General features: G+C 34.9%; 2 protein-coding genes across 2 annotated transcripts; both read right to left on the bottom strand.

Moving 5' to 3' along the window:
* Positions 1–656: 656 nt before the first annotated feature.
* On the bottom strand, positions 657–2,421 carry LOC126689064 (peroxidase 5-like). Its single transcript, XM_050384090.1, has 2 exons — positions 2,160–2,421; positions 657–1,632 (listed from the first exon to the last, which is right to left on the bottom strand). The coding sequence occupies exons 1-2, from the start codon at positions 2,367–2,369 to the stop codon at positions 862–864; spliced, it is 981 nt and encodes a 326-aa protein (XP_050240047.1). The 5' UTR covers positions 2,370–2,421; the 3' UTR covers positions 657–861.
* A 3,177-nt stretch (positions 2,422–5,598) lies between these two features.
* On the bottom strand, positions 5,599–11,297 carry LOC126689749 (cellulose synthase-like protein D4). The gene is made up of 6 exons (XM_050384936.1): positions 10,849–11,297; positions 10,012–10,404; positions 8,570–9,374; positions 7,835–8,239; positions 7,166–7,503; positions 5,599–6,643 (listed from the first exon to the last, which is right to left on the bottom strand). The coding sequence occupies exons 1-6, from the start codon at positions 11,295–11,297 to the stop codon at positions 5,668–5,670; spliced, it is 3,366 nt and encodes a 1,121-aa protein (XP_050240893.1). The 3' UTR covers positions 5,599–5,667.
* Positions 11,298–13,773: the final 2,476 nt, after the last annotated feature.

Below are 13,773 nucleotides of genomic sequence, written 5' to 3'. Positions count from 1 at the left end.
TTTTCAGTAATTTTTTCATTAAAAATAGGTCTCATGGTACTATTCACACATTTAAAAATTATTTTACTACATTGTTTTCAATTTTCAATTATATTCAAACGGACCTTATATAGTACAAAAAGGTCCTACCAAACGTAGGCTTTGTACTCGTAAATCAAGAAACTACAAGAGTTAGTTTATGGTTAACCTAGAATTTTTTTTTTTTTTTTTTTTTTTTTTTTTTTTTTTTGTGAGAAAGGTTAACCTTGAATTCTATAGTAAATAGTCCTTACATTTTTTTTTTTTTTTGGAGAAACAAACACACACACAAGAGAGAGAGAATAATCCTTACATTAGATTCATTGTAAATTAACTAAAGTGCTTAATAGTAAGAGTAATGTTACGACCACGAAAATTTTATAACATTTTTATAAACTGTTGTTATAGCTAAATTCTTACTGGTTTTTATCTGGACTCACTAATAACATCACTTTTTTATTTACCAACAATTACTCACCGCATCATCAGTTTGTAAAAGTTTTTGTATCTCTATATCTAATAGTAAAAATGTAGCAATAAATGACTTTTTACTATAAATATAGACCGTTAGGTTGAACCATGTCCATGTGAATCATTGCTTTTGTTATCTTATTTTCTCTTTTCAACCTCTCAATCACTCAACAATTTTAACATAAACATTTTATTGCTCATCATATAAACAGAACACTTTTACCAAAATGAAGTAGGCGAAAGCTGGCCAAACCAATTCACACAGAATGTAAAAATCACACAATTTAAGTTACAAAGTCTAAACTGAAAAGGCGACACCGCAAACAAAAAAACAAAACAAAAAAACATAGCATGTAAAGGGTATAAGATATTCTAATTCACCACCCTACAGTTCTTCCTAATTTCACCTTGTTTCTCATTGAGCACATCAATTGAACCCATGTGCACCATTGCAGCAGCAAACTTTGAAGCCCAAGCACTTGGATGGTTAACATTATTCTTCACCATCTTTCTTGTTAAAGAACTAATCCATAGCACTTGATCTGTAGCCAATAGCCCCTTGTAACTTTTTAAGTTCTTATAGTAGTTGTTATCAAGCCGGGTTGGTGTCGAGGGATCAAAAGGCACTACAGGATCAAGCATGGTGTTTTTTGAGGGTTTGGGGCATTGAGATTTTAAGAAATTAGCATAAGCAGGATTCATGGAGGGATCTTGTGCATATTTTGCATTGAATGAATATAAACGTTTTGAGAAAAGAGAGCAATGTGAGTCACCAATAGAGTGAGCCCCAGAGAGTGTGACCATTTCCTCAAGTGACAGCCCTTTTTGGGCAAAGTTGTTTTCCAATTGTGTCACATTGAAAAATGCATCAGGAAGATTTTTGTTTACTTCATCTATCAATGAGACCCTTCCATCAAAACGCCCTCCAGGGACATCATAGTGGATACCACCAGCACTGAATACACTATCTCGAGCTGCAAAGGCAATTATGTCGGCACATGAAACTGTTTGTGGGCATTGAGCTTCTATCTTGGCTTTAGCTTCGTCTATCACCTCAAATCCTTGTACTCCTTTGTTTCCCATGCTTTCTTTCTCTGCCTTATTCCCCGGTTTGGAATCAAGCAAAATAGAAGCATCACATCCCTACCACATAAACAATACAATCAAATTTGTTAGACCTCGAATTTCTATTCTAGGAGAAATTGATTTTTAAAAGGCAAAACTAGCAATAAGTATGGATGCACTTTTTATTCTTTATAATTTTGTCCTACCCGAATAGGCAATAGTAGATGTCACCATAGAGGAAGGTGATTCTATTATAAAAAAAATATTAAAATTATAACTAAATTGACGGTACAGAGCTTACAAATTGACATGCCATCAGCAACGTTATAACTATTTTTATACTAATGTTTAAAAGATATTACATAATAAAATTTATCATATTCAAATATACTTAGCATCTCTTGGTATTAGAACTTCACGGAAAGAGATAGATTATATATAGGCCATTAGAAACCTTATTTGGTTGAAAATTGATTTTAACACTTCCAATAAGCTTAATCCAAGAGCTGGATTGATTTTAAGAGCAATGGGATTTCTACATAATTTCAAAGAGGCATATATCCTTTTTGTAACATAAGGAAAATGAAAGTAAAAAGTATAATTACCCTTACAAAACAGTCATGGAAATGGAGCCTAATGAGGGCAGCAGCTATGCCAGAATCATTGACAAGTGCTTTTGTTACAGCACTCTTCACTATGGCCTCAGCTGATGGGCATGATTTCTGATAGAAACCAAGCTTCAAAGGCACTGAGAGTGCAGGAGAGTTCAAAAGTATGGCAAAAAAGAAGACACAATAAGTGAACAAATTTGACATAGTAGCAAAATGGGTATATTAAACAAGATTGCTCTAAGAAAGAGAGAGAACCGTGTGGTGTGGAGGACACAAGTCTTGGTTAGTGCATTTTATAGTGACTCACCAGATCAGCATGTAGACAATATTAAATCAATTGTGGTAAACCATGGGAATGCCAATTGCTAAAGCAGTCAATTGTATTGAAGCTTCCTTGGTTAGATCGTTTAATATAAACAAATGACAACATGTAATTAACAATTGCAAGGCGTGTGCCCGCCACACGATTCCCTAATATTTTTTTAATACTTTTATTATTTGTATAAAGACCGGAACCATATGAATTTCCCCGGGTGAACCTACTTTGAAATTACATTTATTGTAAATTTATTATAGAAAAGAATATACAAAATTCTTATGTGGTTTTTTTTTTCCCTGAAAAATACAATACCCTTTCAATGTTTTTATCATAGCACTAGAACTCCACGTGATAATGTTTTGTGCATGAACCGCTAATGATGCGTTTGGATAATTAAGTTACTGCAAACTAGTGTTTTAGGTTTAAAATAAGCTTTCTTAAAAAAGTTATGAGAAGTTGCTTTTATGAAATGAAGTTTTAGGTTTTAAAAATGTGCTTTTAGACTCCCAAAATGCCTAACCAAAAAGAGCCTAATTGTGTAAAACTTAATCTCCGCAGTTTTGAATTTAACACAAAATCTCTATACGATATTACTCTAAATGTAGACATATATCATCGCATGAGCAATTATATTTACTATTTATTTTCAAAAATGTTTAACATTTTATACATAAAATAATATTAAATGGGATTGAGTGTTACTTTCAAATTTAAGAGTTTTTTATTTTTTATTTATTTAAAGAGAACCAAAGATTTTGTATATTTTTTCTTTTATTGAATTTAAGTTAGAATGCGCCAGTGGTTTTCAACGAAAGATTAAAGTAAATTCAGGGGCGGAGCCAAGAATTTTTGTTTGGGGAGGCCAAGTTGCAACATTAATATATTTATCAAGACAACTCCATACAAACACATAAATACACATGCTTTTTTTATTATATACACACACTTTTTTATTTGATAAATTATATATATACACACACCCAACAAAAAAAGAGCTTAATATTTTCAATCAAAATTATGTTTGATAGCTATCTTTCATAAAATTAATAAAATACATTTTCACAATTTTCATAGTGAAATTCTTAAAAAGTTTCATTTTCTATAAAAATTATCAAATTTTATAGTAAAATTATTCAATTGAACTAATGTAATTTTCAAACACAAGAATGATCCAAAACTTGGAGGAACAAATTAGGCTCCAAACATATTTGAAGTTATTTTGCTTTGACCCATTGTGTGGCAACTAAAGAGACATTTCATGTGTAGTTTTAGTGACAATAATTTTTTAATGAGTCAATGACTTGTTAATCGCCACATAATAGATTGAAAAAGATAAATTTAAACATGTTTGGTACCAAACTTTTTCAAATATTTAACCGATATAAAAACACATTTTACAATAAAAAATATAATTGCGAAAAATAAAGTTGTCTCTATAACTATTAGACCATTTTTTTTTAAATCATCGTTGGACTAATTCAAATACTTAGAGGGGGCCAACTCTTATTTTTGTAGATTAAATTTTGAAAACATTAAAATAATTATATATATATTTAAAAAATTTCAAAATTTTGGGGGGGCCATGGCCCCCCCACCCTTCAACATGGCTCTGCCCATGAGAAAATTCAATAACAAACACAACTAGTTGTCTAATCTGTTTCTCAAAAAAAAAAAAAGTTGTCTAATCTAATATATTTTAAAGTTTCTATGTGGTTTTACAAAGACATGGTTCAACGAAAACTTAACGCGTCAAGAGACTATAGTTTATCTTTTTCTTCCTTTTTATTGGTATTATATATATATAATCAAAAGTTAAAGGTTTTTTTTTTATAAGCTTCAATATTTATTCAAACAAAGGCAAAGAACAGCCTGTCTTACAAGCAGCAACGATTAATGCCAGAGGGAGAGGTTTTCAAACTATGATGCGTGTTACTAGAAGAACATTTTAGTCTACCATATTTGACTAGGTCTTCCTATATTATACTGAGAAATAATGCCATGCATGTCTCTTGTTTTTTTAGGATGATGTGGTTGTCTAATTTTATATTTTTAATAGTTTGATATTTTTCATAGTTTGAACTCTAGATATCTTTATTGGAGGTATCATGAGTACTAACTAATTGAATTACAAAATTCTTTGTAATTCGTCTCATTTGAAATCATTGAAGTACTTTGTATAGTTAATAATTGTTTAAAATAAAATCAATGGGCTTGCATTACATATCACGACTGAGGTAGGCACTAAATAGACATTATATATTCAAGTAACTATGACTTTAATTAGACTTTAGAGAGAGGGGAAGAATGAAGAGGACACTAAAGAACTATGCAATATATAGTAATAGAGTCCATCACCTTTTTTTTCTTCTTCTTTTGAGAAACAAGTCAATCACTTAATTATATGGGTATAGGAAGAATAACTCAGGTTGTATCCAATAATTTCACAAGAAAGATGGACTAAAATCATAACGTGAGAGTTGGCAACTTATTTTACATGCCAAGTTCCTTTTGATTTGGTAAAGGGGTTGTGGGGATTTGGTTGAAAATTTTTTCAGTCATTGCAATGAAACAAATGCATGCTGGGCCAATAACTTTTTAAAGTAATCATACAATACTGTTAAGTTAATGACAAAAAAGTGTAGTTTTGGATTAACTTAGTTGATAAAGTTTCTATTTATCATATAGTTCACAATTCACATGAGATTTTATCCCACTTACACTAAAAAAAAAAAAAAAAAAACTCAATAGCGTTTTGAAATTATTATGAAAATAAATCATATTTGATTGTATTCATAATAAAAGAATCTGTAATGGAGAAGTATTAATACTACAATATATTTATTGCAGCATTTCCATGTTACAAAAAAATATGTTTGCCTTAACAAAAATTATGTGTGCAGATGTATTTGGAGTGGAAGTCCTTGATGCACATACCGGACAAGATGTTTGATGATATTGTCCTCCATGCATGTATTACATATACAGCATTGTCACAATTGCTAAATAAATAGTTTTTTTCTTTCTTTCTTTGAAAATCCTATAGTACCACAAGAGAATAAATTATGTTATACAACCATTACATATAATGCCCCTCTTATATATAAATGTGTGCTACTTAAAGTGTTTGTGGATCTCCTTGCTCTGACAGAGGCATTGCATGTAATAAAATCCGTCATTTTCTCTTCAAGGGAATTGAAAAGTTGAACCACCTGTACCTGTACTAGAATCAGCTGTGGCTATCTGAGGTGGATTAATGGAAACCCAAAGCAGAGAGAGTGTGATTGCAATGAGACCAGACCAAACAAACACAATGGTTGGTGTCTTTCCTCTCCTCCCCATCAAACCTTTAGCAAATGGGTACAAATGAGCCAACACCCAGAAGCTGAAAAATGCTCCACCAACAAACTTACTCCACTGAGGAACTGTGCTATACACTGTCCTTGAAAATGCAACAGCAATTGCAATGATATTCACCATGGCAATAACAATTGGTGGGATCATCAATGAGGTCCACTTCACAAGGTACAAGTCCGCAAAAGCGTCATCAATGTCCTCTCCTCCTGACTTAGAAGTCAATGTGAAAGAAATATCAATCCCTGCAATCACTTTTAGTAGGCCTTGTACCACAGCAGCCAAGTGAGCACTGGTCCCAGAAATGAGCCAAAATTGTTCATTCCTCCACCACTCTTCTAATGCAATACCAGACCATTTCACTTCTAGGATAGCTAGACCCATGAGGCATAGGGTTATGGTAAGCAAGTAGATCAAAAAGGACACACTTAGAGTTTGCACAATGAAGTAACCAGAGAAAAGTGAGAGTGCAGGGAGGAAGCAATAGACAATGAGGAATATTGAAGTAAAGGGGTAGACACCAACATTAAGGTAAGCCAGGCGTTGAAGAAGCTTGAGCTGCCTAGAACCTAGCAAAGGATTGTTTCTAGAAAAGAAAATCTCAACAGAACCAGTGGCCCAACGAAGCACTTGGTGAAGCCTATCAGTGAGGTTAATTGGAGCTGAGCCATGAAATGCATCACGCTTGGTGACGCAGTACACTGAATGCCACCCTCGGTTGTGCATTCTATACCCTGTTACCACATCTTCTGTGACTGAACCATAAATCCATCCCACACGGTCACCCCATTCTGTCTTGTCCTCATACCTATCACGGAAATGGTAACATGCAGTTTCATCATGTAATTACTTGTTGTGTCTAGGCTTTTTTTTTTTTTTCACAAAGGTAGAGCTAGGGGATAGAATAAGTATAAGTAAACAACATTTTTCATAATTTTTGGTAAGTCATGTTGTGATTGGTGTATGATAAAAGTGGTGTAAGTGGTGAACCATAGGAAAATGAACATTAACATTTTCTGGATTCCACTAATAAAAATCCACTAATAATCTACCGCTACCAAAAGGTTTTATACTTCTTACTTATTGATTAATACATATACACACACACACACACAAACTATTTCATTTGTAAGGTTTTCTTGACCCTTTGCATAATTAATTTCTGTTTTATATGATAATGTGTTTGGTTCTTACTCAAATTTCGACCAAGATTGAGGAACTGAAATTATTGGCACTCGTGCATTGCAGCTCTTAAGAAGCATGATTCTGATAGTAAGATTCCAATCACATGAATATAATATAGTACTAATTGAAAGGCAAGCAGGCATACCAGCAGGAAATGACAGAGACAGCTTCAGCAACAGCTGCAGCATCAAGAGGATCACGCGGGGCCCTGAGAATACCAGGAGGCCTTCCATACTTAACTGCAGAATGATCAGCAAGGGGTCGGCCGTGAAACTCAGCAACGGGTATGGACTCAGCCAGCAACGTAGAATTTCCAAACCGTTTCGGCAGATGATTTACATCAAGTTCAGGATCAAAGTCATTGGGCTTCAAGGTTTGCATTTCAGTCTCAGTACTTTGAACAATCTTGTCGGGTTTTGGTGGGTCGAAACCATACAGTGCAAACCGCCTGAACATGCAGCCAGTTCCCACATAAACTGGACCCTGCATATTCAAATATGATTTTGTTATAATTTTCCAACTTCTTGGCCAAACTATCAAATCTTTTTTTGAAAATTAAAAATAAAGGACAGGGTTTGTTCCATAGACATTTTTCTTTATCATCTTGCCAAAACACCAATTGAGATTTTATAGAGGTAATTCAATCTAAGTATGCTATTCAATAACTAGAGATTTTAACCGTTGAACTAACTAAAATCCACTTTAATTAGTTAATTAAACAGACGTTGAATAAGTTGTGCACACACAACATCATCCTCCAACCAGTCTTGTGGGAGGAAGTCTCAATCGTGACATGGTTCATATAGTGTCATACCTGAATACCATCAAGGGCACGCATGTTGCCATCAAAGAACACAGTATTATGGTTGGCATATCGGTCAGAAGGATCAATTCCTTCAAATCTTTGAGGGAATTGAATGTAGCAAATGTTCTCGCCTCCACGATCCATCATGAAGCACATTCCTTCGCGGATAGCTTTGCAATTGAAAATGTAGTGATCACAGTCAAGATTGAGAATGAATGGGCCATTGGACAGGATGGCCGAAGCTCGTACCAAGGCATTCATGGCACCAGCTTTCTTGTTATGATCATAGCCCGGCCGTTTCTCACGTGATACATATACAAACATAGGGAGGCGTATGTCCACATCACTGAAGTCTATGATCTTCTCATCTGTCCTTCCCATTAGTGGATCATTACTAGGGGGCTTCAACATCACCTGTGCATTGTTTAGTACTTGAAAGTCAGGGCTCTAGGTATATGATTCATGAAACAATGAAATGATAATCCTAATGGTATAATAATAATAAGACAACAGAGTAAAATGCACAAATAGTAGTAATAAACATGAGTGATATCAGGAATTTTACCATATAATCCATTCAAATTGACACGTGATCAATTACATAAAAGTAATTCAAACATCTCTCAAGTTTTTTGAAGCAACACCCATCACATTCATTGCTACGTCAAATTGTAAGCATATTTATAATAAAAGTCTTCCACTTAGCAAGCAAAGGAAGAGTGATTAATCTATGCAAGTGTGTACCTGAAGAATTCCTGCATGGTCACCTTTGGAATGTTCAGCATAAGGTATTGTCCAGGTACCAGGCCAGTGTGTTCCATCAGCCATCCATGTGGCTTTGGGGACCTTTATTGGCTCCCCAGGTTCACTTCCACTCTCCCTCATATGCTTCAACACCTTCATTTCCTCTCTTGCATTGAATGCTTCTGATCTCCTCCTAATCGAGTCTGTAAGCCCATTGATCCTTACCTTAAACTCATCAAACTCTCTCTTAACCTTCCTCCTATCCTTCACAAAATCCAATCTGCTTTTGTTCTTAGTTGGGTCAACTTTCAAGCCGAAGTAAGTCTCAGGATTCCTAGGCTCAATATTATGTTTTCGACAAAATGGAACCCATAAATCAGCAAAGCTTGCAGCCTCAGCCATTGCCTCAAATGTAAGGAGTGCCCCTCCATCATCAGAAACATAACAAGCTAACTTTTCCACAGGAAAATCAACTGATAGAATTGAAAGAATGGTACAAGCTGTGACAAGAGGTGGTTCTTTTTCAGGATCAGCTGTGGACACAAATAAGTCAACACCAGGAAGGTCAGAGCGGCCTGTGGGATTGGAAGGTGATGGCATATCAAATTTTTCACGTAGGACTTCAAGGTCAGTAGAACGGTTTACTGGGCAGATCTTAGGAACTTGGTCAAGGATCCATGAGAAGGCAAACCATAGCTCACACACTACTGACATAAACCACAACCATACTGCATCAGTGTTTGGATTTGTGATTCTCCAATGCAAAAAGAAACCCAGCACCACTAACCGAATAACGATCAACAACCTGGGCAATGTTTTAACTCTTTGTCATTTAATAGCACATGAGCTTAATACAATATTAGGCATAAGACAATAACTTTTAAGCCAGATATTTTCTTTTTTATTTGTGAGATTTTCACTTAAATTTTTTGTTATATTTTGTCTATTGCTAGTAAAAAAATTTAACAAAGGAATCATTAAATTGTCTTGACCTTCACAAGTAAAGATGGATTTACTTAAAATCAAATTAATAAGATATATTTTTTTCACATCAATAGCATATAAAGCATAGTATTAAAAATAAATAAATAAATAAACTTATTTATCTAAAATGTGATGTGTGATAAAGCTTAAGGCTAAGAGGAAAATAGAAGTTTAATGAGGACTTATTGGAGAAGAGATGCTTTTAGAGATAAAGTGAAAGTGTATTTGTGAGTAATTTTTCTTTTGTATAAGATGAAAATATTTTTTTAATCTATAAAGAATAATAATAATCTATGAGAATATTTTTTTTATATGTACATATAATATAAAAATATAACACTAAAATTGGGGTTTTCTTCCATTTGGGACCTTGTTGTAATGTCACATACATTTAAAATGTTCATTTTTCCCCCAGAGAATAACAAATAAATTAAAAATGTAACTTGCATGTAAATTACCTGTAGGGGCTTATGATGGCTGTTGGAATTGGCAATTTTCGACTTAGGGGCTTCCAAGGCTTATCCATTGATTCCATCATGCCCCCCTTGAAGCCATTATTATCATCATCATCATCATACATGTCATCTTGGGGCCAAAAAGCATTTCCAACTCCATAGGTACCTTTTGTCTCAAACAACCACCTGTTGTGGTCAAAATCTCCAGTTTGGTTCCTCTTCATCATAGACATATTTTTAGGATCCCTTTTTGACCCATCTGGGCCTGGCAATTGCAGTGTTCCATTTGAATAATCTTGTGGCTCATCCTCATCTACTTTGTACAACTCCTTGCAACCTGGGCACGTACCAGTTTCTTTTTGTGCATCCAAGTAGCAATCTCTACATATTTTGAACCTACACAACGCGTTTTAATTGAATGTTATCTACTCATTTTATTCCTAGCTAACAATCTATATATCCTTGGCACATTAGCCTTTCTGGCATTGCAAGTGAAGGAAAATGAGAAGGCCAAAAAAAAAAAATATATGGCGTTCGCCTTTGTATTATTAAGAAAATTTTGTTTTTTAAAATTGGGACAAAAATGCATTTTCAAATCCCAATTCAAGGGGTGCTATTTTTTTGAAATTGCCAGATTTTTGCATTTTCATATGATAGATTTTCACAACTACACTTTTCATAGATTTTACCAAATGCTCAATTGCGTTTTTTAAAATCATCATGTTTTCAAAATGAAAATTTTAAAATTGTTATTTTTTCAAAAACTCAAAGCTTTCAAACAATTGATCCAAAGTGGCACTAAATATGCATAAATATATGTACAAAAAGAAGAGCACATACCTACACTCACAAGGCGTAATATCATGTCCCCTTTCATCCTTCATGACCTTACCATCACAAGCAGGCATGGCACATGCTGAGCCCTTGGCTCCAGCCATCTGAGGATGAGTGACCTCCGACTCTATAACCTTGTCCATGAGATGTGCTCGTGTCACGCTATTGAATCCCCCCGTGAAAAGGGAATTCGATACGTATTGTTCTTCGGCCTTGGCTGCCACGGACGTATCCATTGGCTGATTGTCCGGCGTGGGAGGAATGTGCACGGTGTAGTTCATGTAATCGGCGGATAACTCTCCTGACATATCAAGGTCATCTCTTGAAAGACTAACATACCTTCCACTTGAAGTTCTTCTTGCAAATTTGACGGTTTGTGAACTACGTTGAGACCCATCAGAACCTGCAGGGGTACGTAAACTTTTCTTTGATGGTTGGGTAGATAGGGACGCCATTGTAATATCTGAATTGCTATTATATCATGCCAATGTTAATCTATCACGTTTGCATGAAAAAAGTTACAAAATAACCTTTATTATTGCATTCTAGCTGATACAATTGATAATATTTTTCAGGAAATACATGCACAAGGCTTTTCAAAACTCTTCTAGATCGACAATAAAGTGCCGCTTGGGAAGATGTTGAACTAGCACGTGAGGAAAAGAAATTTATTGGGTTACATTAATCTCTAATAAAATTGTTCTGCATGCATTCCAATGATTTGAAAAATTCCGATTGAATCAGGCGTGGTGGAAAATTAAGCTGTGTATTTCATCAAGTTTCTTCACCACCAACGCTGGAGAGCAATAGTTAGGAATTTTGATTGGAGAGAGAGAGAGATGTGGGAGTTTCCGAAGAAGATGAATTAATGGTGAGAGACCAAGTCTTAAAATGACCATTTTTAGAGTGTTATGCTACGGGTTTTAAGGACTAGTGCGTGTTTGTTTGTGGAGGGGATTGGAATAATTACCTTTCACAGCATTTTTATAACAATTTTACAACAAATTCTAAGTAACAAGTCGTTGTTGATGGATGAAAATTGATGTCAATAGTGGATCTAGATTAAAACCAATAACAATTTGTCACTTAGAATTTGTTGTAAAATTGTTGTGAACCTAACATTACTCATACATACCTCCCACAGTCTGTTGGCCATATTGTTTTTCTTGTTTCTGACTTTTTTCCTTTTCTTTCTTTCTTTCCTCTTCTTCTTTCTCCCCACCCTCACCCTAAATTGGTAAGTTATATATACCCACTTTGTTGTTTTAATTCATTACCATATATTATTTTATATATAAAAAAAGCCAGTGATTAAGTATGCCTAAAAATGTAAGTCTTCACTTCTCCAAAAGTGCTACTGCCAGTTTGCCAAGTTGGTATAACTCAGTAAACGCATGACATAGAAAAATTATCTCATTAGATGGTCTTACGAGGCCTCTCTCTCACAACACGTGAGATAGCATTGTCATCGAGCCTTTATTAGACTTGTCGAAAGGTTTTTTTTTTTTTCGTAGACTCTATAGTTTTATTGCCTTTTGAAAGGATGCCTTTTAGTGGGATTGTGTGTGGGTGATGAAGCTAAATGGGACGAGGGAATCTTGGGCGAAAAAAAGATACCTGTTTTTATTTCTTATATATGGTAAAAGCACATCTATAGGAAAATTCAAAACTTCCTTGAGATTTTATTATTATTATTATTATTTTATTTTCCTTCTTTTTTGAGAATCAAATTTCCTTGAACTTGTAATACATACAATTGATGACAAAAAACACATAGGAAATTTGTAAATCAAACAAATTTCACGTTAAAAGTGAGCTTAATTTTGCTCCTCTCAAAATTTCTCTTAGAGAGTTAGGGGTGGCAATTAAGATTAATTATACAATACAAATCCTTCTCTTGCTTTTTGCCTCTACCCCTTTGCATTATCCTATGAATATGATGAATGATGATGTTGATCTCAATTAGTTCAACCCGCAACTAGCAAGATTTTCCATAACAATAAGAAGGCCTGTCCACGGGTCAGGTCGGATCGAGTTTGTGCCCAACTTGCATCTGACTCGACCAAATCGGGTGGATGAAATCTCAACCAGCCACCGACCGAGAGGATGATCGGATTGGGCAGGTTGGAACTTCAACAGACGGTGGGCGGGTCAGTCGGGGTCAAAGATTTGGAAAATGGCAAGAATCTGGCATGAAAACAGGGAAAAAACAGCTAGAATCTTTGAGGTCTCGCTAGATACAACCTAATCTGGGCCATTTTTGGCAAGATTGCGGCCAGATCCGACGAAATCTCACCAAGATCTTGACGAAAATGGTCTGGATCTCATCGGATCTACCAAATATCGCCGTAAATTTTGTGGGTCAGTCGGATTGGGTTGATCGGATTTTCGAGAAGGAAAATTGACATCTAACCCGCCAAACTTGGGTTTTGGAGGAACAAACCCGTCACCGACCGCCAAAGAAGTCGGTTCAATTGGTGGCAAGTCAAGTTCGGTCGATAGCAACAAGTGGGTTAGGTTGGCCAGGTCTCTGGACAGCCCTAACAATAAGTAATAATAGTATTACAAAATTACATTAGAAAAATAAAAGAGGGTATTTAACTTTACCATTGCCATGACATGAGCAATAATGTGCTAAGATTACACACTTTCACACATACTTTGCCACAACTAACTATGTTATAGATTGTGAGTGGTGGAGGAAAAATGATAAGTCCGTATGATAGTGATAGACAACAATTCACAGTCTGTCACATAAGACAATTACGTTAAAGTATGTGATACTAACATTATGGATGACACGGGGAATTGAGATAAAGGACACTTATATAGATATGACAGCCATAAACTTTGATACCTTGGAGGTGCCTGTTCCATGTCAGAGTTGAATGAGTGTCACCACCTACGTATTTCATGGAACCTATGAATCAA

This window comes from Quercus robur, chromosome 6 (assembly GCF_932294415.1).
Source record: "Quercus robur chromosome 6, dhQueRobu3.1, whole genome shotgun sequence".
Classification (NCBI taxonomy): domain Eukaryota; kingdom Viridiplantae; phylum Streptophyta; class Magnoliopsida; order Fagales; family Fagaceae; genus Quercus; species Quercus robur.
Note: the sequence above shows the minus strand (reverse complement) of the source record. Positions and strands in the feature narration are given on the sequence as shown.